Genomic DNA, 13,814 nt, shown 5'->3' on the forward strand with positions numbered 1-13,814 from the left:
GAATAGGCTGAAGCTCTGAGCTTATAAATGCCTACCCTTTAACCTTCACATTATTATTATTTACACTTTCTACAACAAATGCTTTCTAGCATTTCCACCCAAAAAAGAAGCAAACACAAAACACAAAAAAAAAAAAACTTATCGCCCGTCTAGATCCTTTTTTAATTCTCTCCTCAGCCACCAGGTTTATGAACATCTGCACCTCAGAGTTGGATCACCAAACACACTTTTGCGCTGCAATTGCCTGTCTAATAAAATGAACAAAAAGCCGCCGTCAGAGTCGCTCTTTCGCTGATGTCACATCATGACTCAGACGTCTGACTCCAACCCCCCGACCAATCGGTGGCCTGTAGTGTGATGACATCACAGCCCGACTCAGCCGCTTAGAACCTCGGCAGAGTAGTTACAGAAAAGTATCTAATCGGCACATTATACCCCTTGTGGAAAAGCACCAAACCAAGTCAAGGCGAGCCGAGCTGAGTAGGTTATAGTGGAAAAGCACCATAACACAGACCTCATCTCTCCTGAGAAATTCAGCTCAGGAACATCAAATGTTGTGGTTATCCTCCATTCACAGTGCAGAAAGACATCATATAATCCCTGCTGGGGGATTATATGTTATTATATTATATTATACATTAACTTTTACATTAACCACTGCTGTCAAAGCTCATAGCAACAGCTTGTGTCTCAGCATTAACGGCCGAGACTATCAGGCACTATAGACACAAAAAAAGGGCAGAAAAACATCAAATACTGGCAACGTAAACTTCAGGCTACAACAACAAGGCAGATAAATCAACCAGGCACGTCAGAATGTCTAAACAGGAGGAGCTCTTTAATGCCATGTGGAATAGAAATAGCGTGATGGCTAATACGGCAGATAGCTTGGTGCCAAAGCCAAATATTACGTCATCTATTTGGGTACATTTTGGCTTTGAGCCCTATGAAAGAAGGCTGCAAGAAAATTCAGATGAGCCTGTTTGCAGCCTTTGTCACGAAAATGTGCCAGTTTACACACAAACACTGCAACTTTGCGAACACGTATGCAGATTCATCCCCCTTGAAACAGTCGCTCTGTCTGCAACTTTCCACCTCAGGACGTAAGACAGGACGGATGGACTTGAACCGTGTGGACATATGGCTTGAAGCATTTTCTCAAACAGCCGAGGATTTCTCAAAGTCAGTCTATTTTTCTGTAGTTTCTTGTTCCCCCGGCGTCCTCTGTGTGCGTTTCACCATAACTCCATCGGTATATATCCACAAATCTCAAGATCAATCAGATCAATCGTCTGATTCCTGGTGCGAACAATACAGGCGTCTTCTGTTGCTATGCAACATCCAAAATAAGTTACAAAAACAAGTTGCCATGAAGCTGAAATCTTTTATTTTATTTAATGAGACAGAAAAGGTTAAAAGCCTTCAACAACATGCAACTATAAGCTTTAGTTTGTTGGTTTTTTGCCGTGGTATAAAGAGTGAAACCCTCTTCTTCCTCTCTGCCTCGTTGCTTTTTGCTGGTCGCTTGTTAGCTGTACTGCTCAACACTCCCCCCACAGTTTCCGGTGGTATTGCTCCATTTGCTGCGTCAGTCAACAGATCCACAAGGGCCCTGAAAACTGACCAAGTTACTTGCGTAAATGACGGAGAGAAGTGTATGACATGGGTCATTAACTTCCTTCATCAATATGAGACACTATGTAGGAAGTGTGCTGTGGAAACCGAAAACAGAGGTGTGCGTGACTGGTTGTGTTTCTGGACCACTTGCTTCTTTTCCACGTTCTTTTTTTTTTTTAACAATATTTTTTATTGAAGTTCAACATATCAAAACTTATGCCAAATGTAAAAACATTTTCCACATATATATACATATATATACATGGGGATACACATATATATACAGGGGATATTTATATATATATATATATCCCCTGAAACAATCACACAGACAGTAGGAAAAAAAATAAAAAATTAAGAATGACTACAGACATCAAACTGATAAAGTGACGTAAAGTAAAATTAAAATTAAAAGGCAGGATCAGCACATTCACATCGCCAGTGTAAGTTTTGTTATTCAGTTAAGTGTTAATCATTTCGTTGGTGAAGAAAGACATAAATGAGTCCCAAATATCTACAAACTCTGTCTGTTTACCTTTGACAATATACAGGACTGTCTCAAAAAATTTGAATATTGTGATAAAGTCCTTCATTTTCTGTAATGCAAAAATGTCATACATTCTGGATTCATTACAAATCAACTGAAATATTGCAAGCCTTTTATTATTTTAATATTGCTGATTATGGTTTACAGCTTAAGAAAACTCAAATATCCTATCTCAAAAAATTTGAATATTCTGGGAATCTTAATCTTAAACTGTAAACCATAATCATAGTTTTCATGCGTTTTGGCCGTTCGTTTACACGAAAACGAAGCTCAAAGTCACCAAAAAGTAACCATCATTTCTGAAAACTCCGGCCAAAGTGGAGATTTGCAAAAACTCCGTCTTCACGTTTGCTTGTAAACGGAGAGAAACGGCTTCAGAACGTCACATTATGCAACAGAAACGTCACCAGCGTCATGAGTGCGACCTGTGTTTACAATTAGTTTGGCCACCGTCAATATTTTCTTGTATTTTACCTGTTTTATATTCTAAAGTCACACTTAAAAGTAACTCCACTTCTCTGTCACTCCAAACGAAAGACTCTCGTTCATCTTGGAAGTAACTGGAAGTTACTCGTGTCATTTGTTGATGTTTTTTTCCAGGATTCTGATTGGCTAGCATGACTTTATCTTCTTGTTACACTGCCCCCTGCAGGTTTGGCTGCTCATAGCACCTTAACAGCATATTATAGCATATTATATTGTGTAAATGATGGTATTTTTCAAAACGTAGAGGGGGAAATATCCGTTTTGTGTAGACGTGGCCGAAATGTCTCTCAAGTATCCTGTTTCACTAATGACCCGATTGGTTCTTTGTGTTCCAGGACAGTCGGCTGCAGGTGGGGGACCAGCTGGTGTCAATCAACAAAGAGTCCTTGATCGGTGTGACGTACGAGGAGGCCAGGAGCATCCTGACACGAACCAAACTCAGGTCCAAAATAACTGCTGACACCTGGGAAACTGCTGGGAGGGAAGTTCAGGTTGAAACTAAATCCTCGTGCTTTTGCAGACCGGACCCCACGGTGGAAATCGCCTTCATCAGGCGGAGGTTGTCGTCCAGCTCCAGCAGTGGATCCCACAGTCCCATCTGTCTGCAGGGGGGCAGCATAGCGCAGATCAGGGTCCCGGGGACCGGCACCACGCCTACACCGCCCACCACAATCACCAAGATCACCTCCAGCCGAAACCCCCCCTGTGAGACTCTGCCGGCGGTCAACTTGACCCAGGTCTGACACCCTGATCCGGTTTAGTTCCACCAATCCTGAAATGTACCTGGGTCAATGACGTGACGCCTATATTTTCTGAAAAAGGTTTAAATGGATAAAAAAAATACCAGATATATGACCTACCTGTCCCACATATGGACTCACTTGAATTTTACAAAAAATACTAGTTATTTGGGATTTTGTTGTTGTTTTAAGCATCAAAATGTCATGTGGTGCAACCGTCCGACTTTTTTTTAAATCACTCTAAATGTATTGAAATCAATCTTCTGCCCTATCCGGCATGATTTCTGAAATGTCTTGTAGTGTGTAAGATTGCAACACATTTGTATTTATATTTCTATCATAGTATACAAACAACGTTTGACTGATGTTGTCCATTTTATGAAATATCATGTAAAAAAACAACAATTTTTGTATAATACTGAAAATTTGTAAAAAAAAAAAAAAAAAAGGGGCAAGATGTTAAGGAAATTAATTTATTTTAATATGAATCATGGTTGCACCACATGACCTTTTTTAAGGCTAGTGCCAATTCATCTTGACAAAAAACTCAACTCAAACTAAAAAAACACAACATTCTTAATGTTTGAACTACTGCAATAGATATTCTTTTTTTTTCATTATTTTAAAATTGACCTGTTGAAAATCCTTTTTCGTCATTGACCCACCTGTTACAGATTTGTGGTGTCACAACAGCATCACATTAACGACCGACCTGATTTTAACAATTATGTTTCAAACATCCCTGATCAGGGAATCCATCATCTACCAATGCTGACCCCATGATGGTCGGAGCATCACGAAGGCCTGCTTTTGAAACATTTAAAATGTTCCAAATGTAAAAGTAAAACACAAAGAGGGAAACTAGTACTAGTATTTATGTTGGCTTTTACTCATGTAGAAATCATCCCCCCTGTAAGAGTCACTGTCTTTATTCCTTTTCTCTCCTTTTTTATACTTTTCAGACAGAATTTTCTCCAACTTTTGTATTTTGAGGTTTTATTTTCCTTAGGATTTTCGTAACACTTCCTCAGAAGAATTTTGATTTGATTTGATTTTATTTGGAACATGCATAAAAAAGTGTACAAAAAAGTGAAAAAACTGAATACAAATATACAGTATATATATATATATATATATATATATATATATATATATATATATATATATATATATATATATATATATATATATATATATATATATGTACAGCACTTCAGGTAATATTAGTTCACCAACATGCTCGAAATGGAGTAGGAATAAAATAACCACTTATCGAGTCCTTCCCCTGAATCTTACATACATTCTTACATCTAACATTCTTACATATAACAAGACGAGTTTCAATAACTGTTCAATACAGTGATATAATACTCAATACTCTATACTCTATAATACTCACGCATATATAAATATAGTCAAAATCAAAGCAAATCAAGGCAAACAAAAGAAAACAAAACAAACGCCCAGCATTAAGTTCTGCTACTATGTATGTATGTACTAATAGAAGTAATTATAATGCATAGTATTACATTATCATTACTTTACTATAATACTACAATATAATAGAGAACAATAGACAGCAATGGTATAACAATATACTTGAATAACTATATAAAACTATCCACGGAGAATGTACATTTTACTGTTATTAATAGTTAAGGAATTGAATCAGTTTAAATATTCTGCGTACATGCCGCAGGTCCGCGTGGCTCCAGCTAGACCAGACCAGACTCAGGTCTCCTCAACACCACAGAATGCCACTATCCTTCATCCAAACCCAGGTACGTGGCTCTCTGAATGATCAAAAATGGCTTGATTGGTTTTTCCTGCCTTTAGTTTTAGCCATCACCAGGTTATCAGACTGCTTGAAGGTTTCCACCTTTTTAACGTTCTCAAATATGAAACACTTCATCCCAGAGCTGGTCACATTACCAAGGGGGTCCAGTTTCCCTGGGATGACTATTACCTCTTTTCCACCAAACCGGTTCCAGGCCTGGTTCTGGTTCTGGTTCTGGTTCTGGTTTTGGTTCTGGTTCAACCCGCGGCTCTAGAGCCACATGCGGCTCTTTAGCGCCGCCCTAGTGGCTCCTGGAGCTTTTTCAAAAAGGTTTGACCTTTTTTTTTCCTTTTTTTCTTCTTTTTTTTCTCCTTTTCCTTTCTTCTTTTTTTTCTTTTTTCCTTTTTTTCTCTTCCTTTTCCCTTTCCTTTTTAATCTCAACATTTTTACTTTTTTCTCAACATTTCCACTTTTTTCTCAAAGTTTTGACTTTTTTCTCAAGATTGTACTTCAACATTAATCTTGACTTTTTGACTTTTTTCTCGACATTTTGACTTTTTTCTCGAAGTGCATAATGAAAAAAAAATCTTCCTCCTCTAAAATATTATTTTTATTTTTCTCCTGCCTGGCCCTAACACTCTTCCATAGATTCGCGTAACAAAAAGAGTCATGTGGAAAGACATTAGCATGCTACATTTGCAGCCGAGGACCCAGTTCTAACTAATATAGAAACATGCAGCATGTGTTGTCTTCATTCTAAGGCTTATACAAGACTTTTCATTTTTTGCGGCTCCAGACATATTTGTTTTTTGTGTTTTTGGTCCAATATGGATCTTAAACATTTTGGGTTGCCGACCCCTGATCTAGAGGAAAGAGCCGCTTATGTAAGCGGAGGGGGCGGAGTTATTAAGACCAACAGCAATAGCAAGCCTGGGAGACGGAGACATTTTTAAATAAGAATGAATCTGGATGCAGCAAAGCATCATGGGTCTGAGGAGGAGACACAGTCTTTTAGAGATGTGTCCACCAATATGAGGTTTCAGTCTTCAGGAAGGTGGTGGTAAGCTGGTCATGTGTGTGTTTGTGTTGTCAGATCCGGCTGGCGGACCCCCTCCTCAGAGGAAATCGGCCCTCAATGCCAGTCGTCTCAGACTGGAGAGACTGGAACAGGTGAGTCCACATCCACGACGAGACATGGTCCCACCACAGTCATCTCACCCACGTGCAGGCCTGCATGGCTTTTTCAAAACCTTCATTATTTTATTCTTCATAATTCTGGTGTCGATCCGCTGCTTTGTTAGGGGTCATTTCCTGTCACATGACCCACTTTCAACCAATCTTTAGCTGTCAGACAGATGTCCTCACATTTGTCTCTCGCCCTCTGATGCATGAATTATAAAAGCCTGAGATCACTTTCTTTTCTTTAGTGTTTTTACTTTTATTAGGGCATGAAAAAAACACGTATTTCTTTCCAAAATAGATTTTTTTAATAGTTACACATTTCCGCTCAAGTGAACGATTATTATTATTATTATTAGGGCCCGAGCACTTGCAGTGCGAAGGCCCTATTGTATCTGTAGGAATTCTTCTTCTTCTTCTTCTTCTTCTTCTTCTTATTGTTCTGACAAAAGGAAGGCCTTTTTGCCCCCCTAAACATGCCCAAAAAGTCACCAAATTTTGCACCCAAGCCAGGCCTGGCGAAAAATTTGATATTTAATGGTTTGCATTAATGGGCGTGGCAAAATGGCTCAACAGCGCCCCCTTGAAAACTTTGTGCCTCAAGCCCCACGATACGGTTTGACGTACATGCACGAAAATCGGTACACGCCTGTATCATGACGTAACTTAAAGAAAAGTCTCTGGGCGTCATGTCGAGAAACCGAACAGGAAGTCGGCCATTTTGAATTTATCGTGTCATTTTGGCGAAATTTATGCCTTCCTTCGGCAGTTAATACGGCCCGAACCGTAACGTGCCCCCAAGTGTGTTATACATCAAAATGTGCGTCTCCATCCTGCGACAACACGCATTACTTTTCTCTTTCAAAAGCGTTACCGTGGCGACGCTAGACGCCAAAAAGCGCGCCCACCCTTCATCTGATTGGTTCAGACAGAAAAAACTTTGCGCCTCAAGCCCCAGAATACGGTTTGACGTACATGAACGAAAATCGGTACACACCTGTATCATGTCGCAACTTAAAGAAAAGTCTCTTGGCGCCATGGCCTAAACCGAACAGGAAGTCGGCCATTTCGAACATTCTGAATTAATCGCGTAATTTTGGAGCAATATGAGCCATTCCTTCGAGAATTAATACGGCCCGAACCGTAACGTGCACCCAGGTGTGTTATACATCAAAATGTTCGTCTCCATCCTGCGACTACGCGTATTACTTTTCTCTTTCAAAAGTGTTACCGTGGCGACACTAGACGCCAAAAAGCGCCCCCCCCCTTCATCTGATTGGTCCATATTTGATAGTTCCCCAAAAGTCACCAAATTTTGCATGCAAGTCAGGCCTGGCGAAAAATTTGATATTTAATGGTTTGCATTAATGGGCGTGGAAAAATGGCTCAACAGCGCCCCCCGGAAAACTTTGTGCCTCAAGCCCCACAATACGGTTTGACTTACATGCACGAAAATCGCTACACACCTGTATCATGGCACAACTTAAAGAAAAGTCTCTTGCCGCCATGCCCGAAACCGAACAGGAAGTCGGCCATTTTGAATTAATCGTGTCACTTTGGCGCAATTTATGCCATTCCTTCGGCAGTTAATACGGCCCGAACCGTAACGTGCACCCAGGTGTGTTATACATCAAAATGTGCGTCTCCATCCTGCGACTACATGCATTACTTTTCTCTTTCAAAAGTGTTACCGTGGCAACGCTAGACGCCAAAAAGCGCGCGTCCCCTTCATCTGATTGGTCCATATTTGATAGTTCTCCAAAAGTCACCAAATTTTGCATGCAAGCCAGGCCTGGCGATAAATTTGATATTTCATGGTTTGCATTAATGGGCGTGGCTTAACGGCTCAACAGCGCCCCCTAGAATACTTTTCTCTGCCATAACTTTTGAAAGGTTTGACATAAAGAGTCGTGGGTGGTGTCATGGGACTCGGTATTGAGTCCTTGACCATAATTGGTGAAAATTAGCCCCGCCCCTTCTTCTGATTGGTTGTCCCTATTTCCTGCTATAACTTTGGAATGGTTTGACATAGAGTCGTGGGTGGTGTCATCAGATTCTGTATGGAGTCCTTGACCTTCATTGGCCTGAATTAGCCCCGCCCCTTCTTCTGATTGGTTGTCCCTTTTTTCTGCTATAACTTTTGACTGATTTGACATAGGAAGTCGTGGGTGGTGTCATTTCTGACATGCTTATGGGGGGCGGTGGCCGTGAGTGCGAGGGCCCGTTCATCGCTGCTTGCAGCTTTAATTATTATTATTATTATTATTATTATCATTATCATTATCATTATTATGGGCATGCCAAGTAATGGCATGACCATATTGCAATCGTCCAGAATGGCCCAAAGGGCAATGTTGCTAACAAGCTAAAGTCGCAAAAGTCCCACGTCACACCAGCGGGTGTACAGCATGACCCCGCTCGGATGTGGAAAAAAAAAATCCCCAAAAAATAAAACACGCCCGAAAAAATGAGGAAAAACATGAAAATGAAGGCGATATATTAGTATCTAGAAAAGGTTTCCCTTTTCTTATTATGGGCATGCCAAGTAATGGCATGACCATATTGCAATCGTCCAGAATGGCCCAAAAGGCAATGTTGCTAACATGCTAAAGTCGCAAAAGTCCCACTGCGCACCAGCGGGTGTACAGCATGACCCCGCACTGATGTGGAAAAAAAAAATCCCCAAAAAGTAAAAGACGGCCGAAAAAATGAGGAAAAACATGAAAATGAAGGCGTAAATTAGTACCCAGAAAAGGTTTCCCTTTTCTTATTATTATGGGCATGCCAAGTAGTGGCATGACCATATTGCAATCGTCCAGAATGGCCCAAAAAGCAATGTTGCTAGCGTTTTGCTAACATGCTAAAGTCGCAAAGGTCCCACTGCGCACCAGCGGGTGTAAAGCATGACCCCGCTCTGTTGTGGAAAAAAAAAATCCCCAAAAAATGAAACACGGCCGAGAAAACCTGAAAAATGAAGGCGTTAAATTAGTATCTAGAAAGGTTTCCCTTTTCTTATTATTATTATTATTTTTATTATTATTCTTATTCCGCACTTTTTTTCGTCCGTTAATGCGGCCCGAACCGCAACGTGCACCCATGCATGGCATACATCGTTGGATGCGTCTCCATCTTGCCTCGATGGGCATTACTTTTCTCCGTAATAGGGGTTACCGTGGCAACGCTAGTTGCCAAAAAGCAAAAAAAAAGGAGAATATTCCCGCGCTTATTGCTCGGCCAAACTTTATCGTAGAGACATCGTTCAGACTTTGAAACACTCGGCCCGATAGTCTTTAAAGGACCATACAACTTCATCATGCTAGTTATTACGGTTTTTGCGATATTTAACTTTCAATTTAAAAAAAAAATCACTTTTATTTTGGACGCTTGTTGCTAGGCAACGGTTTATCGTACAGACATCATTACAACATTGACCAACCCGGGACGCTTTGTACTGCAACATATTTTAGTCTCGTCATGCTTGCTATTACGGTTTTTGAGATATTCCACATTGTTCATTTTGATGCTAACGGAACTTCGGATGCTTGTTGCGCGGCAACACGGTATCGCAGAGACTTGGTTCCAACGTTAAAAGACTCAGCTTCATGTGGACTACAACATACTGAGGTCTCATTACGCTGTCGTTTACAGCTTTTGAGATATTAAAGCCAAATTGTCCCATTCTATCCTATGGGGCTTGTTACCATGGCAACAAAAACCAATGCATTTGTATGGGGGACCATGTGAATAAACAATCTGTTAATGCTGCCCGAACCGGAATGTGCACCCATGCATGGCATACATCGTTGGATGCGTCTCCATCGTGCCTCGATGGGCATTACTTTTCTCAGTCAAAAGTGTTACCGTGGCAACGCTAGATGCCATAAAGCAAAAAAAAAGGCAAAAATTCAGACGCTTATTGCTCGGTCGAACTTTATCGTAGAGACATCGTTCAAACTTTCAAACACTCGGCCCGATTGGCACTAACGGGCCGTACAAGCTCATTATGCCAATTATTAAAATTTTTGCGATATTGACCTTTCATTTTTTTTTTTTATTTCCATTTGACTTTGGACGCTTGTTGTTAGGCGACAGATTATCGTAGAGACATCGTACAAATGTCCCCTGACTCGGCACGCTGTGGACTTCAACATACTCAAATTTCATGAAGCTGGGATTTAAGGAAATTTTATGTCAAAATCCAGGCCAAATGGCCCCATTCATTCGGATGGGGTTTTGTACCATGGTGAAAAAAAAAACCTATCCGTTAACGTAGCCTGAACCGGAACATGCACCCATGCACGGCATACATCGTTAGATTCGTCTCCATCTTGCCTCTATGGGCATTACTATTCTCAGTCAAAAGCGTTACCGTGGCAACGCTAGATGCCAAAAAGCGCGCCCCATTAATAACTATTGGGAGCACAGGAATGAATGAAATACAAGCGTAAAAACACCTCAAACTGACATAGAACCACCCTAAACACAACCACTACAGCCCCAAACCAAAGCAGCGAGAGGGGACGAATGGGCGGTAGGGCATGCCCATATCAAAATTTCCAGAAATTTTCTAGTTATTATTATTATTATTATTCCGCACTTTTTTTCGTCCGTTAATACGGCCCGAACCGCAACGTGCACCCATGCATGGCATACATCGTTGGATGCGTCTCCATCGTGATTCGATGGGCATTACTTTTCTCCGTAATAGGGGTTACCGTGGCAACGCTAGTTGCCAAAAAGCAAAAAAAAAGGCGAAAATTCCCACGCTTATTGCTCGGCCGAACTTTATCGTAGAGACATCGTTCAAACTTTCAAACACTCGGCCCGATAGTCACTAAAGGTACATAAAACTTCATCATGCTACTTATCACGGTTTTTGCGATATTTAACTTTCAATTTAAAAAAAAAATCTATTTTATTTTGGACGCTTGTTGCTAGGCAACGGTTTATCGTACAGACATCATTACAACATTGACAAACCCGGGACGCTTTGTACTGCAACATATTTTAGTCTCGTCATGCTTGCTATTACGGTTTTTGAGATATTCCACATTGTTCATTTTGATGCTAACGGAACTTCGGATGCTTGTTGCGCGGCAACGCGGTATCGCAGAGACTTTGTTCCAACGTTAAAAGACTCAGGTTGATGTGGACTACAACATACTGAGGTCTCATTACGCTCTCGTTTACAGCTTTTGAGATATTAAAGCCAAATTGTCCCATTCTATCCTATGGGGCTTGTTACCATGGCAACAAAAACCTATGCATTTGTATGGGAGAGCATGTGAATAAACAATCTGTTAATACTGCTCGGACCGCAATGTGCACCCATGCATGGCATATATCGTTGGATGCGTCTCCATCGTGCCTCGATGGGCATTACTTTTTTCAGTCAAAAGTGCTACCGTGGCAACGCTAGATGCCAAAAAGCCAAAAAAAAGGCGAAAATTCAGACGCTTATTGCTCGGCCGGACTTTATTGTAGAGACATAGTTCAAACTTTCAAACACTCGGCCCGATTGGCACTAACGGAGCCTAGAACCTCATTATGCCATTTTTTTAAGTTTTTGCGATATTGACCTTTCATTTTTTTTTTAATTTCCGTTTGACTTTGGACGCTTGTTGCTAGGCAACAAATTATCGTAGAGACATCATACAAATGTTCCCTGACTCGGCACGCTGTGACCTTCAACGTATTAAAATTTCATGAAGCTGTGATTTAAGGAAAGTTTAATGTAAAATCCATGCCAAATGGCCCCATTCATTCGGATGGGTTTTTTTAAACCATGGTGGAAAAAAAACCTATCCGTTAACGTTGCCTGAACCGGAACGTGCACCCATGCACGGCATACATCGTTGGATGCGTCTCCATCGTGCCTCGATGGGCATTGCTTTTCTCAGTCAAAAGCGTTACCGTGGGGACGCTAGACGGCAAAAAGCGCGCCCCATTAATAGCTATTGGGAGCACAGGAATGAATGAAATACAACCGTAAACACCTCAAACTGACATAAAACCGCCCCGAACACAAACACTGCAGCCCCAAACCAGAGCAGCGAGAGGGCTCGAATGGGCGGTAGGGCATGCCCATATCAAAATTTCCAGAAATTTTCTAGTTATTATTCTTATTATTCCGCACTTTTTTTCGTCCGTTAATACGGCCCGAACCGCAACGTGCACCCATGCATGGCATACATCGTTGGATGCGACTCCATCGTGATTCGATGGGTATTACTTTTCTCAGTAATAGGGGTTACCGTGGCAACGCTAGTTGCCAAAAAGCAAAAAAAAAGGCGAAAATTCCCGCGCTTATTGCTCGGCCGAACTTTGTCGTAGAGACATCGTTCAAACTTTTAAACACTCGGCCCGATTGTCCCTAATGGTACGTACAAGGTCATTATGCCAAGTATTACAGTTTTTGCGATATTTACCTTTCAGGTTTTTTTTTATTTCTGTTTAACTTTGGACGCTTGTAGCTAGGCAACAGGTTATCGTAGAGACATCGTACAAATGTTTCCTAACTCGGCACGCTGTGGACTTCAACATATTCAAATTTCATGAAGCTGTGATTTAAGGAAATTTTTTGTCAAAATCCAGGCCAAATGGCCCCATTCATTCGGATGGGTTTTTTTACCATCGTGAAAAAAAGACCTATCCGTTAATGTAGGCTGAACCGGAACGTGCACCCATGCATGGCATACATCGTTGGATGCGTCTCCATCGTGCCTCGATGGGCATTACTTTTCTCAGTAATAGGGGTTACCGTGGCAACGCTAGTTGCCAAAAAGCAAAAAAAAAGGCAGAAATTCGGACGCTTATTGCTCGGCCGAACTTTGTCGTAGAGACATCATTCAAACTTTTAAACACTCGGCCCGATTGTCCCTAACGGTACGTACAAGGTCATTATGCCAAGTATTACAGTTTTTGCGATATTTACCTTTCAGGTTTTTTTTTTATTTCCGTTTGACTTTGGACGCTTGTTGCTAGGCAACAGGTTATCGTAGAGACATCTTACAAATGTTTCCTAACTCGGCACGCTGTGGACTTCAACATATTCAAATTTCATGAAGCTGGGATTTAAGGAAATTTTTTGTCAAAATCCATGCCAAGTTGCCCCATTCATTCGGATGGGGTTTTTTACCACGGTGAAAAAGAAACCCTATCCGTTAACATAGTCTGAACCAGAACGTGCACCCATGCATGGCATACATCGTTAGATGCTTCTCCATCGTGCCTCGATGGGCATTACTTTTCTCAGTCAAAAGCGTCGCCGTGGGGACGCTGGATGCCAAAAAGCGCACCCCATCAATAACTATAGGGAGCACAGGAATGAATGCAATACAACCATAAACAGCTCAAACTGACATAGAACCACCCCGAACACAACCACTACAGCCCCAAACCAAAGCAGCGAGAGGGGACGAATGAGCAGTAGGGCATGCCCATATCAAAATTTCCAGAAATTTTCTAG

At 41.2% G+C, this 13,814-nt stretch overlaps 1 protein-coding gene across 1 annotated transcript in view; it reads left to right on the forward strand.

The window, feature by feature from the left end:
• stxbp4 (syntaxin binding protein 4) overlaps positions 1 to 13,814 on the forward strand; it is an 82,909-nt gene that overhangs the window by 50,959 nt on the left and 18,136 nt on the right. Inside the window, exons 10-13 of the mRNA XM_061707953.1 lie at positions 2,986 to 3,092; positions 3,171 to 3,387; positions 5,090 to 5,171; positions 6,261 to 6,337. Coding sequence (XP_061563937.1) covers positions 2,986 to 3,092; positions 3,171 to 3,387; positions 5,090 to 5,171; positions 6,261 to 6,337 — 483 coding nt within the window. The remainder of the gene's footprint in view (positions 1 to 2,985; positions 3,093 to 3,170; positions 3,388 to 5,089; positions 5,172 to 6,260; positions 6,338 to 13,814) is intronic.

Source organism: Cololabis saira, chromosome 19, assembly GCF_033807715.1.
Source record: "Cololabis saira isolate AMF1-May2022 chromosome 19, fColSai1.1, whole genome shotgun sequence".
NCBI classification, from domain to species: Eukaryota; Metazoa; Chordata; class Actinopteri; order Beloniformes; family Belonidae; genus Cololabis; species Cololabis saira.